Genomic DNA, 12,427 nt, shown 5'->3' on the forward strand with positions numbered 1-12,427 from the left:
CCAGGGCTCTTGTCCCCTCATGCTCATTCTGAGTCCTCCTGCTTCCCCCTCAGACTTTGCTCTTGGGATAGAGTCTAAAACCTTGTATCCTAGGCCTTAGAAGGACTTAGCTTAAGGGAGTGGTTTTTAAGCTTTTTGTTGTTTTTGCATTTAAACCCTTTATGCAAACAAGGCCCGGTGTAGGTGGACATCAATGTCCCGAGAGGGGCCCCCTGCTGTCCCCTGGTCACCCTGAGGGCAGGCCAGGCAGAGGGCAGGGTGGGCGGAGTCCTAAGCCCAATGCTGTGTCTGTTCTGCCTGTTGTCTCTCCCTCTCCCTCTGCCCTCCTCTCTCCAGTCCACAGCCCGGTTAAGAATGACGAGGGTGGTGGGTAACCGAGGGGACCGATGGTAACCCCTCAAGGGTGTGCGTTACTTCACACCACTTTTACGTGGTCTCTTAAATCTTCACAGCTTTGCAGCTGGCCCCCATCCCATCTCACAGGTGCCCCCCAAGGCTCAGAGAGGGGGCTGGCCTGTTGGGCAGAAGGCCGGCAGCCAGTAGAGCTGCCGTGGGCTGTCCCTCGGTCATCTCTCTGGACGCTGCTGCTGCTTGGGGACCCTGGCCACAATCCCTACCAAGGGATGGCCTCAGGCGGTCAGGTTCGGGCCTGGGACTCTCAAGGAGCTCAACCCCCTGTCCCCAGCCTCCTTTGGTCTCTGACCTTGGGGAGGAACCCCGAGGCTACGAGTCTCAAGGGCTCTAGAGAAAGTCCAGGGTGAGACATGACTCCAGGAAGGAGAGGCAGAGAGAAAACCAGTCAGCACTGAAACACCAGATTTCATGGAAGTCCCCATTTCTGGCTTTTGAAGAGTGGGAGGGTCTGGGCCTGTGTTGGAGCTGGGATGGTTGGCCAGCCGGAGCCGGGCGGTGCCACGTGCAGGCTCCGGGTCCCCACCGCACCCATCAGCTTCCTCAGGCCCTCACCCGGTCCCGGGTCCCGTCACCCTCGGTGGGCTCTGCTTTGCACACCGAGCGGCTCTTTTTTTCTCCTTTCCCAGCCCAATTCAAGGGTGGAGAAGGCCACACTGGGGTGGCCGGGTGAAGCGCCCAGCGCAGCCTGGGCTCAGACCCTGGCCTGGCCGCCCAAGGGCGGTTATCGCTTCTCTGCTATGGCAGAGGGATCAGGGCAGAGCTGGCGGTGGTGGCAGGCGCGGGTGGAAGCGGCCCTCAGCCCCCGTCGGACCTCAAGGGCTTCCCGCCCGATATCCAGCCGGCCGCGGCCCTGGCCCTGCGGGCGGGGCCTCCGAGCCACCCCACGGTCCCCAGGGGGCGCTGCGGGTCCGCGTCCGTGGGAGCAAAGCCCCAGCTGCTCCTGCAGTGCGGGGCGCAGAAGCGGGTGGCGTGCTGCCGCGGAAGCCCGGCGATAGGGACCCTTTCTTGAGCCCTCCGGACCGGAACCGCCGGGGGAGAAGCGGCCCCCGCCCGCCCCCACGCGACTCCGAGCGGCAGCGCCAAGGCTGTTGAGGGTGGAGGTCTTCTCGGGGAGTACGCCGCACGGGGGTCTCCGGTCCCCGATGGCCGGCCCCGGTCGGGAGGGCTGGTGGGGGTCGCGGGCGGCACGGAGCGGCGGAGGGGTTGCCGGGGCGTGCCGGGCCGTCGGGGAGGCGCGGGGGCGGGCACGCCGGGAGGGCGGGGGGCCGAGCTTATAAAGGCCCGCGGGCGGGCTGAGGGAGGAGGGAGCTGCCGAGCCGCGTCCTGCCGTGCTCGGCTTCCGCGAGCCACCGAGAGCCGTGCGCTGCGCTCCGCCGCGGGGCAGGGCTGACACCGGAGCGAGCGCGGGCCCCAGCCGTCGGCACCGGCGGGGCGCGGTGGGCCCCGGCCCTAGGAGGAGGACCAGGAGGGCGCGGAGGCGCTCGTGTCCCCACAGACCAGCCGGGGTCCTGGCCGCTGCGCGCGGCACGTGCAGCGACCCGCCCTGTGCGCCATGCGCCGGCCGCGGCTCCCCAGCGCCGCCCTTTAGTGCCGCGGCGGCCGAGCGACCCCGGGCCGGCTCCACGGGCCCCTCGGGCATGGAGCCGCACGTGCTCGGCGCCGTCCTCTACTGGCTGCTGCTGCCCTTCGTGCTCCTGGCCGGTGAGTTGGGGAGTGCGCTGCGGGCTCTGGTCTGGGACGGGGTCTGCGTCCCCGCTCCCGGTTTCCGGCCCGGCCGCCCAGCGAGGCTGGCGGGGCGAGGACCGTGCGCGGGCGGGCGGGCGGGCGCGGAGATTCCCCGGGACGCGCGCGGCCCTGGGCGCCCACATTCCAGAAGCATGAGAGCGCCGGGGGGGCCGGGGCCCCGTCCCAGCGCCAGGCTGGGAGGGCGGCGGCGGGGTGGCGGGCAGATGGCACCCGGGCGCCCACAGGGGCGGGCAACGAGCGACCCCCGGAGAGGGCGGCTCGTGCCCACGCCCTGGGCGCTGAGAGAAGGGGCACGAGAGTAGGGGAATGTTGGCCCCTATGGGAGGGGCTGGAGCGTCGGTGAGGGGGGCACGAATCTCTTTTTCTCTTTCGTGTTTAAAAAAAAAAGCTCAAATTTGCATCACGACTTCCTGACCAATCTGGGAGAAGGCGGGCTTCCTGCCTGGAGCTGTTTCATCTGGAGCCTCCGGAGGCTCTAGCGTCGCTGTGCCCTGGGCTCGGCCCCCCTCACTCTTCCCCTTCCCGTCCCCACCCCACAGCCGGACTAGGGCAGGCCCATGCTCTGGGAAACATAGTTGGGGTTCCTCCCTGCCGCCCTGGCTTAACTCCGCTGGGCTCTAGTGCTGCGAGAGGGGCGGGGCAGGCTGTGCCCTGGGCTGGGGGAGGGAGTGCCCGCAGAAGGCTCTGGCCTTGGTGTCAGAGCTGAGGGCCCGCAACCTTGCTGCTTGCCGTGTCGTCGGCGCCCCTTCCCGGAAGCTCGTAGTTGTGGCTTTCGTTGTTCCATGGCCCTCCCCCTCCGCACCCCTCCTGGCCTCCCTGTGCCTGGGGCAGAGTGCCCGAGACTCATTTCACCCTTCACACGCCAGCCCTTGGCCCTCAGCTCCCTCCGCTGGGGCTGTCTCTACTGGGTGTGAGCTGGAAAGCGGTCTGATTAAATTAATTCGCGGAAACATGGAACGGTTTGCAGTGTGAGTCTGCCTGTTGGGTGAAAATTTGTCCGACCGTGGTGGGTGTTGTTGGTGTTTTTATGCTGAAAGCCTTTCCAGAGCCTCTGAAATCGCTCCAGGTGGAATTTGCCAACTTCTGTTATAGGGAGGAGCGGGCTCCAGTGGGCTAGGAATGTGGGACCCCGAGCAGCCTGCCCTCGGCTCCCAGACAGACTGTGTTTTGATTTGTAGCAGAGGAAGGTGGTGAGACTTGGGAAAATTTTCAGGACAGGAATCAATGAAAACCATTGAGGTCAGGGAGGAGGGTCTGAGTCAGCCTTGCACGGACAGGACAGCCCGGGATGTGCTCGGGGGAGTGCGGGGCCCGTCGGCCTTTCTCCTCGTGCCTCTGGAGGGTAGACGTTAACAGGCTAGCAGAACAGACCCAGCTGGACGTGTGGCTCAGAAGCTGGTAAGCTTCTCAGAGGGGCAGGTGGGCCTCGGACAGCCCCGCAGCACACCTGCAGCCTCCTTAGGCTGTGAAGCCAGGAGGGGAATTGGGTAGGCCTGCACGGTGGGCGCTGCTCCTGAAGGGTGCGCCTCCCCACGTGGTGCAGTCTCCTCGTTCAGGGTCAGCAGACTTTTTCTGTGATGGGCTGGATAGTAAATATTTTCACATCATGAGCTCTTCTGGTGTTTTTTCCAACCATTAAAAAATGTAAACACCACTCCTAGCTTGTGAGCTGTGGCAGAACAAGTGGCGGAGCCAGGCTCAGCCCCAGGGCCAGAGTTTGTTGACCCCGAGAATTAATCTGTGTTCTTCGGGCTGTTGCCTGTAACCCAAATGGGTGATATGGGCGGGGGGAGGGTAGGTCTCTCGGTCTGTGGATGCAGACGTGGCACTAGCTCAGGGTTCCCACCTGGGCTATATTGGAGTCACCTGAGCGCTTTTCACATCCTGATGAATAATTCTTTGTGCACATGGGCCGGCTTTCCTGTAAATCTAAAATTGTCCCCCAAATGAAGTCTGTTCATTCAAACCCTGGTACCCTGGCCATGCCCCGCATGGATCCTGTGTCTGGGTGCGGGGCTTGGCCTTACACATTTTTTCTTGAGCTTTGTGGGAGGGTGGTGTAGAGCCGGCCAGGAGCCCTGCGCAGTGACACCTGAGAGGCTGGAGGCCGGCTCTCGGGTCGGGGCGTGGGCGGCCCCCGAGGGAGCTCGCTGTGTGCTGCCGCCTTCTGAGCGCCCCGCGGTCTGTGGCGAGCTTTGGTAGAGTTGGTCAGTTCTGCGGTGTTTCCCAGTGAGTGGTCGGTGCTGGGTGAGGCCGTCGGAGGGGATTGGTCAGACCTGTGCCTGTGCTGGCTCAGGCAGCGGCCGCAGTGAGGGTTTGGGTCATCCTGGGGTGCCCCTTGCCTCCCCAAATCCCACCTCCACCTCGTCACAGCAGAGACTCCCCAGCCCCCCACCCTGCCTCCCCGGGAAGGGTGACGGCCTTCGACGTCTCACCTGTGGTCCCTGCAGCCCTGGGGGTCAGGACCCAGAGCTGGAAGGTTCTAGAGAGACAGAACACTTTGTGATTCCCATGGAAAGGGCCCCGCCCCGCGACTCTTGACCTAATGGGCCTCCCAAAAGCAGCACCGTAGCCCAAAGGCAGGTGGGTAGAAGGCAGTAACTGTATCACTGATAGGGAAACACGGGCAGGGCGGCAACATGGCTTCCGCCTGCGGGATGGACGGGGCTCCCGGCCTCGTGGACACGCCTACTGCACGCCAGCGTCGTCACCTGCACCGCCTGATTGTCACTGCCGTGTCACCGTTTAGAATGGGACACTTCCTCCTTTTCATCATGTTTTCACCATCACCGTCTTAACACCCCTGTGAGGCTGGCAGGAAGGCAGTGAGAAGACGGAGACCTGGGACAGCGGGGCCCTGTTAGAAACCCAGGCCTGAGACTTCCCTCCCAGCCCCCTGCTGGTGACACCCCGCGAGGCTCTCAGGCTGGCATTGAGCCTGGGGCCGTCCCTTTCCGAGGCCCCCAGAGCTGAGGGTCGGTCTCACTTTCATCTGCCGCCTTGTAGGGGAGACTCGGCCTCCTGCAGCCCCTCCGAGGACTGAACCAGTCGCAGGACTCAGATGCCTGGTTGATGGGACCCGAGGGCTCAGTGTGCGTGATCAGGGAAGGGGCTGGGGTCGGCCCAGGAGCCGAGGACGGGTCATCTGTGGTCATCTTGCAGGTGGCCATCCCACCAGCAGTCAGGCCAGCGGGAAGGGTCCTGTGGGGCAGTGTTGATTGGGGGGGCGGGGGTGACAAGCATCTCAGATCCTGTCCCTGGGACTGCTTTCTGGGCGGTGTCTCTCCCTCCAACACTTTCGGTTCTCAAAGATGGAGAGGGAAAGGGGCCCAACTGCAGGGGACTGCCTTCTGTGGCAGGGCCCCTACAGGGCTCGAGGGTATCCCCTGCCCCCCCTCCGCCTCACCTGCACAGTCTTTAGGGCCCAGTGTGAGCTGCCTCCTACAGGAAGCCACTTTTTTTTTTTTTTAAATTGCGGTACGCAGCCCTCTCACTGCTGTGGCCTCTCCCATTGCGGAGCACAGGCTCCGGACGCACAGGCTCAGCGGCCACGGCTCACGGGCCCAGCCGCTCCGCGGCATGTGGGATCTTCCCGGACCGGGGCACGAACCCGTGTCCCCTGCATCGGCAGGTGGACTCTCAACCACTGCGCCACCAGGGAAGCCCAGGAAGCCACCCTTGACCACCCTGGTCCTCAGGAATCCCCTTTTCCTTAGAATTCAGTGAAGTCTTGTCTTCTTTGTTTTCGAAATAGAGAGACTTGTTTTGTTTTTAGATTCTTTCGTTTGTAGACTCTTTGCTCTGGTTACCAAAGCAATTTCCTTCTCCCCCGTGATGCCGACTCCAGGAGTTACAGAAGTGGGTCAGAAGTCCGCTGTGTCTGCTGCGCAGCGGCTGGAGCCTGAGGCTGTCTTCAGGGGGGTCGATGCTCTGCACGTGAGCTCTGCCCCACTCCTGACCTTTGAACCCCTCTGAGTTGAGTTAAGCCTGTTTTCTGGATGAGGAACCTGGGGCTTGGGGGACTAGAACGCAGGCGAGAAAGGATGAGTCTGGGGGTGAAATCTTCTCCTTCTCAGGGCAGGTGAGCCCCACGCCTGCTGGCGGGGTGGGAGAACCTGGGGTGGGAGGTCTGAGGGAGGAGAGGGCGAGGCTGGCCCTGATGGAGGGGCTTGTGGGTGGCGCCAGCGTCTGTCCCGCTCTGAACCTGCCAGGCCCTCACCCCTCTGTCTGGGCCTCAGTTTCCTCGCCTGTAAACGAGACGATAAAAGCTTGAAGGCCGACCCAGGTTTCCGATCTCTCGGTCCCTGGGTGGGGCCGGGCGGGACAGTCCTGGGGGGCCAAGTGGAAGAGCCGCCCACCACCAGGTCCTGAATGTGCAGAGGTGCCCGCCGGCCGCAGGCCGTTTCCAGGCGGGGAGGCGTGGCGTCCAGAGCCCCCATGCGTGACACCCGCCTGCTCAGATTCCTGTGCTCACGTGGGACGTTCCCCCAAGTTCATTCAAGCGTTCTCTCACCCAGGTCTCGCGGGACGGTGCTCCGGGCAGGCGCCTAGGTGCTGGTTCAGGGCCAGTGGCGGTGGGCGTGGGAGGGGCTGGGCCCATTCTCCTCTCTAATGGAGGCCGAGGTTTCCCTGGCTGTATAGCGAGGTGTGGGTCCCCCGCAGCTCCCGGCACCTTGGTTCTGTAAGTGCCTTCGCCGTGTCTATTCACGCTGTGCTGAGCCCAGATGGGACAGAAACGCAGTGCGGCCTGTGACGTCATACAGAACAAGGTCCAGGCTGGGCAGGGCTGGGGAGAGGTGGGCACCCAGCAGGACTTGTCTGCTGGAGGGAGAGAAGTTGTCAGCCAGGCTGGGGAGGGGGGCAGGGTGGCAGATCGAAGGCTCCAGACCAGTGCAGCCCCCCAGGGTCGGACCGTCTGTGGAAGGAGGCGAACAGGTGGCCTGGAGCTGGGGGGCTCCCATCCCCTAGTGGTGGCCAGTCGGAGGGTTGGGTTGGAGAGGGCAGGGCAGTGCCGAGTGGACAGTCGGGGCCGGAGGGACCTGAGGCTTGACACCCCTCCCCCGTCCCCATTGTGATTCTTTAATTTAGTGTTAATTACACAAGTAACGTAGGAATACTTGTCATAAAACAGTGAAGTTTTGGGTCAGATGAGATTAAGCTCCTTCTTTAACCCTTTCTTCCTGTCCTGAGAAGGAAGGCCCTGGTCAGTGGCTGGGGCCCAAGGTTGCTGTGTCCCCCCCCGTGGGGTTAGGTGGCTGCGGGTCTCTGGGGCCATGGCAGCGCCCCCGCCCACCCCGACACGTGTGAGAGTGTTTCTTGGGGTGGCCCGGGGTCAGCAGCCTCTGCCCTGGAGAGGAGCCCGCGAGGCTGGGGCCTGGTGCCGCGGGCAGCCCTGCAGAAGCCGCCGACTGCGATGGGCATCGCCCGGCCCGGCCCAGCCGCCCGGTGCCGCCAGGGCACCCTCAGGCCGACGTGCGTGGCCCGCGCTTCCCTGCGCCGTCTCGGGCCTTTGCCGAGTGGGGCGGGTCAATTTTTCTGGTGTGTTTTAATAACATAATTATAGGGAGTATTTTTAGTTGCCTGTAACGGCCGACTGTTTACCAGGCTCCGACCTGCGCGCTGTTTTTCTCCGGGAGTATATATAGCCGGGCCTCTTCTCCTTCCCCGGGGCTCAGGCTAAAGAGGGGGCGTGGCCACCTCAGCTGCCTCCTGTGGTTTCCTTTGCCAGCGAACGGGGCGGCTGAACCCGGCCCAGCGGCTTCCGCAGAGCGGGAGGGGTCTGGGGGCTGCTGTCCTCGAGAGCAGGTGGGGGGCTGGGGTGGGCGGGGCCTCTGTCCTGGGCTCTTAACCGCTGACCGCGTGGTGGGACGTGTCCCATGCAGGGAGCTGAGGCGGGAGGGACGCGCCTCTCAGGTCGCGTCCGGGCCCGGCTCCGACCCCGGCAGTGCCCAGGTGTGCTGCCCAGGCCCGTCCCCCAAGCGCTCCTCGCCTGCCCTGCCCTTCAGTGGCCTCCCGTGGATCCTCTGGGGAAAACAAGAGAACACAACTGCTGTGCGCACAGGTTCCTTGGGCCTGCAGAAGCAGCCGGTGGCCCGTGATTGTGGCCCGGACTGTGGCTGGGTCTGGATGGGCACAGCAGGAGCGGACACAGCCTGGCTCCCGGGCAGGGGCCTCACTGGCCTCAGGCCTGGGCCTTGGTCTCTCTCACCTCCTGGAACTGCCAGGGCCTGTGACCTGTGGCTGCCCCCAGTGACACCCCAGCCTCCCCTCGGGGCCCCAGGGTCCTGTCTGCCTCCTGTCCCCCTCCCTCCCTCCCTCCCTCCCTCCCTCTCTCTCTCTCTCATCCACTTGATCTCTGATTATGGTTAAAACACCATTAGAAACAACACGTCATCATAACAGCATTAACAAGGGCTTTTCAAAGGGAAACTCAACCGTCCATGCCGCTACCCCCGGCTCAGCTGTTTCGTCCTCCCCTCCCGTGGGTGGCCAGGGATCGTGGTGACCACGGGACACGCCCAGGAGCTCTGAGGGGCTTTGTGCCGCGGGAACCTGTCTCCCCTGCTGGGGGGTGTCCCTCGGCTGCTTCACGGAGGGGCAGGTCACCCTCACCGCCGAGGCGCCGGTCCCCGTGTGCCAGTGGGTGGCCAGTGCCGAGCGTCCTGTCCGCCTGGCCGCCACGTGGGCACGCAGCGCTGCGTCGTCTACCTCAGTGTCCCCCCGTCCCCCAGCCCCCTGCAGCCTCCACCCATGTCCACGAGCATCACCCCCCGGCCTGGACAGACGGGGGCCTCGGCACACCCAGCCCCAGGCTTCCGGCTCTGCGTCCAGATGCACCCCACAGCCAAGCGGCCTTCCCGGGACATCCGAGAGCTGCCCACTGTGCCCACGGGGCCCCCTCTGGACGAGCCTCCACTCACTTTCCGGCCTGCTGCCAGCAGCACATTCGCTCCTGAGCGGGGGGCGCTAGTGGCTTTTCCATGTCACGGATGAGCACCCCGGGGGCAGAGTTCTCGCCCGTGACACTGCTGCCTCCCGGGAGCCCCGCCCCCACTCATGTCAGTGTCTGGGGTGACCCCCCCCCCGCAGTTCCTGTGGCTGCGCCTCTTCCTCCACCAGCCTCCCGCGTCCATCTGGTCTCCCAGCTCCCCCAGCTTGTCCTTGCCCCAGAACCTGCCGGCTGTCCCCCTGCCACCGCCTCCTGTGGCTGCCCTCCTCCCTCGCAGACGCTCGGTCGCTCTGTCGCCTTCTACGCGTCACTCGCCTGGCAGACGTGTCTGGAGAACCTGCCTGTGCCAGGCCCTGCTGTAGGCTCTGGGGTCCCGACAGAGCCCCCAGGGGAGGACGGCACGGTCCACGCGTAGAGCTTTCCGCTGAGACGTCAGGCACTCAGAGTAAAGGGTTGGACCTTACGTGTTCTGTCTGCTGGGTTGACGGTCAGGCACATCTGTCCCCCTCCCTAAGCGAGACGGAGATGTTTCTGCCGCCCGTTCACCCCCTCGACCCTGACTTCCTTCCCCAGGTCAGTTTTGCCTGCGCTTGGGGGGTCCGTGCTCGAGGGACCACCGGGGTGTGTACTTCTGTGTCTGCTGCCTTCCGTGCCTTCCCGTCTCTGGGACGTGACGCTGTGTGTGTGCTGGTGGTTCCTTCTTTCTGGTGCTAAGGTCCCCTGGATGCACCGCCACGTTTGCTTATCTGATCACCTGTTGCGCCTGGCGGGTAGGCGCGAGGCTGCTAGCTGCGTGGCGTCTCTGCGGACACACACTTGAATCTCATTCACTTCTGGCTGTGGGGTTGCTGGGTCACGGGCATCGCATGTTCCCTGCAAGGAAGCTTCGATCTGTCCTCCTGGTTGTTGTTTAGGGGACGCTCCGGGGCGCTCCACCCTTGCCGCGCGCGGTGTTGGCTTCTGATTTTTGCTGGTTCGGAGCGTGCGGTGGCATCTCCCGCGACCCCAGTCTTTGTTACCCTGATGCCAAATCATGTTAAGCGCCTTGGACATCTTCTCTGGCACACGTCTTTAGGACTCTTTCACCCATTAAAAAAAACTGGCCTGTTGGTCTTTTTATTTCTGCCTCTGGGGGTTCGCTGTGGACCCGAGATCGTAAGCTCTTTATCAAACCTGTTCGCACCGCACGTGGTTTTCCCTGCCTGCGGCCTACGATCCTAATTGTCTAATTTATGGTGTCCAGTTAAGAGCCAGTCGTCTTCTTTATGGTGTCCAGTTAAGAGCAGGTGTTTCTTTTGTTTGTTTGTTTTTGCAGTACGCGGGCCTCTCACTGTTGTGGCCTCTCCCGTTGCGGAGCACAGGCTCCGGACGCGCAGGCTCAGCGGCCATGGCTCACGGGCCCAGCCGCTCCGCGGCATGTGGGATCCTCCCGGACCGGGGCACAAACCCGTGTCCCCTGCATTGGCAGGCGGACTCTCAACCACTGCGCCACCAGGGAAGCCTGAGCAGGTGTTTTTGATTCAAAGTCCTGTGAGCTCGGATGCTTCTGGCTGGGACGTCCTCTCCCGTGCCCCCGAGCTGGTGGCTGTGACCAGGTGCCTGGCTCATGGGGTCTCTGAGTGTTTCCTGGTGGGTGGGCCGCTCCGCTCGCTGGGCTGGGCCTTCCCACTTCCTCCCTGCCCTCCCCGTCCCATCCCATCCTGTCCCATCCCAGCCCTCCTCTTCCCTCCTCTGCTGCCTGCCCAGCCCTCTGCCCGCTCTCAGCTCTCCTCTGGGGCCTCTGTCCCACTGTCTGCAGGCTCTTGTCCTGGTGTCGCTCCTGCGGTGGGACCGTCACTCTGCCCTTCCACGTGGCCCCCCCTGGGCCGCCTGTTGAATGAAGCGGGTTCCTTTCGGCCTCTGCAGAGACGGTCCCGGTCTGCAGACCCCCGTTGCTGTGGTTCCCAGGGACGCAGTGACCATCTCTGTGCTCACCTGCTTTCCCTCTGAGTGTGCCCCTCAGGATAAGCTCCCCGGAGTCAGACCCCGAGTCCCGGGACAGGACAGACTAGCTGTCGGACGCACACCTGGTGCTTTAGCCAGTGCAGCCTCACCCGAGTGGGCACAGCCAGGCCCTGGCGTGTAGCGTCCTGTGTGACGCTCCCGGGAGGCCTGTGCGGTCGCCCCGGCAGACGAGCCGCCTGCGGTCCTTGGGGCCTGTCCGCGTCCAGTCCGGCTCCCTCCTCTCTCCTGCGGCGGCTCAGCTTAGCACACGCTCCGTGCTCACACACTCAGCTCGACAGACACGCTTGGCCCGTGTCTCCGCTCCGTGCGGGAGGCACCCGCCTGGGTCCTCTCCACCCTTGCTGGCGGGGTGGTGCCTCTTTTGTCCCTCGGCCCTCGTTTCCTCGTCACTGTCACTGCAGCTTGGCCACTGCCCGGTCCTGTGGGTGGGAAGTGGACAGGCAGAGGCTGTGACAAGCGAGCACTGCCCGAGGCCCCGCGGGTGCCGAGCCCTGCCTGTGACACCCCCTTCCCGCTGCAGGAACGTCCCACACCTTATCAGCAGGGGCACACCGCCCCAGCCGGGGAACGATGGCCAGGCTGGGCCCTAATCTCTGGAGGTCAGGAGCGGGGTGACGCAGCGACGGTGGCCTGAGGCTCCACGAGGGCCCAGGAATGGCACCGAGGGGCCCGTCGGGAGGGCAGCCTTGCCCTGTGACCCCAGGAGGATGAGATTAGCGTTGAAGCAGCGCTGGCACGTTGTCTGGCCTGGCAGCAGCTCCCCTCGGGGTCCTGGACGCTGGGGATGGCGGTGGGCTCTGGGTCCTATGTCCCTGTGTCCCCCTCAGGAAGCCGGGGCCGCTGGGCGCCGGATGGCCAGGACCTCCTCTTCCCCTGGAGGCGGCCCCGTTGGGCCTTCCGCCGCTGCCCCATCTGACTCTAGCCCTCTTAGGATCTGGGGCCTCCGGGGTGCCTTCCTTCCCGTCCTGTCCCCGGGTTGTGGCCACGCAGGCAGGGAGGGAGCCTGTGCTCCGCTCACCAGGCGGCTTCCCTCCCACCTCACCCTCCACCCGTCCACCTGTCCACCTTTCTTCTTGGAGCGAGGCCCCTCGTTCCCCTCCCTGTCGCCTCCCTTGCCCCACAAACCCTGGGAGGGCTGTGCTGTGCCCCTGTCCGCCCCCCTCCTTGGGAGAGCGAGGGATGAAGGGCTGGAGGCTGAGAGTGGCTTGCAGGGGTGGGCAGGAGGGCACTCTCCTCTGAGGGCCCACGCGGAGTTGAGCCCAGCTGGGAGGAGACCCCTGGCCCTCAAGGGCCAGAGCGGGCACGAGGCAGATG

At 64.4% G+C, this 12,427-nt stretch overlaps 1 protein-coding gene across 1 annotated transcript in view; it reads left to right on the plus strand.

Annotated features, from left to right (window-relative positions):
• Positions 1–2,051: 2,051 nt before the first annotated feature.
• The window catches only part of PIEZO1 (piezo type mechanosensitive ion channel component 1 (Er blood group)), a gene marked incomplete at its 5' end in the record, with an annotated part of 53,263 nt that continues 42,887 nt past the window's right edge, over positions 2,052–12,427 (plus strand). The window contains one exon of the mRNA XM_082863099.1: positions 2,052–2,115. Within this exon, the coding sequence (XP_082719225.1) occupies positions 2,052–2,115 (64 nt within the window). The remainder of the gene's footprint in view (positions 2,116–12,427) is intronic.

The sequence above is a fragment of the Leucopleurus acutus genome (genome assembly GCF_964270905.1).
Source record: "Leucopleurus acutus genome assembly, chromosome: 20".
NCBI classification, from domain to species: domain Eukaryota; kingdom Metazoa; phylum Chordata; class Mammalia; order Artiodactyla; family Delphinidae; genus Leucopleurus; species Leucopleurus acutus.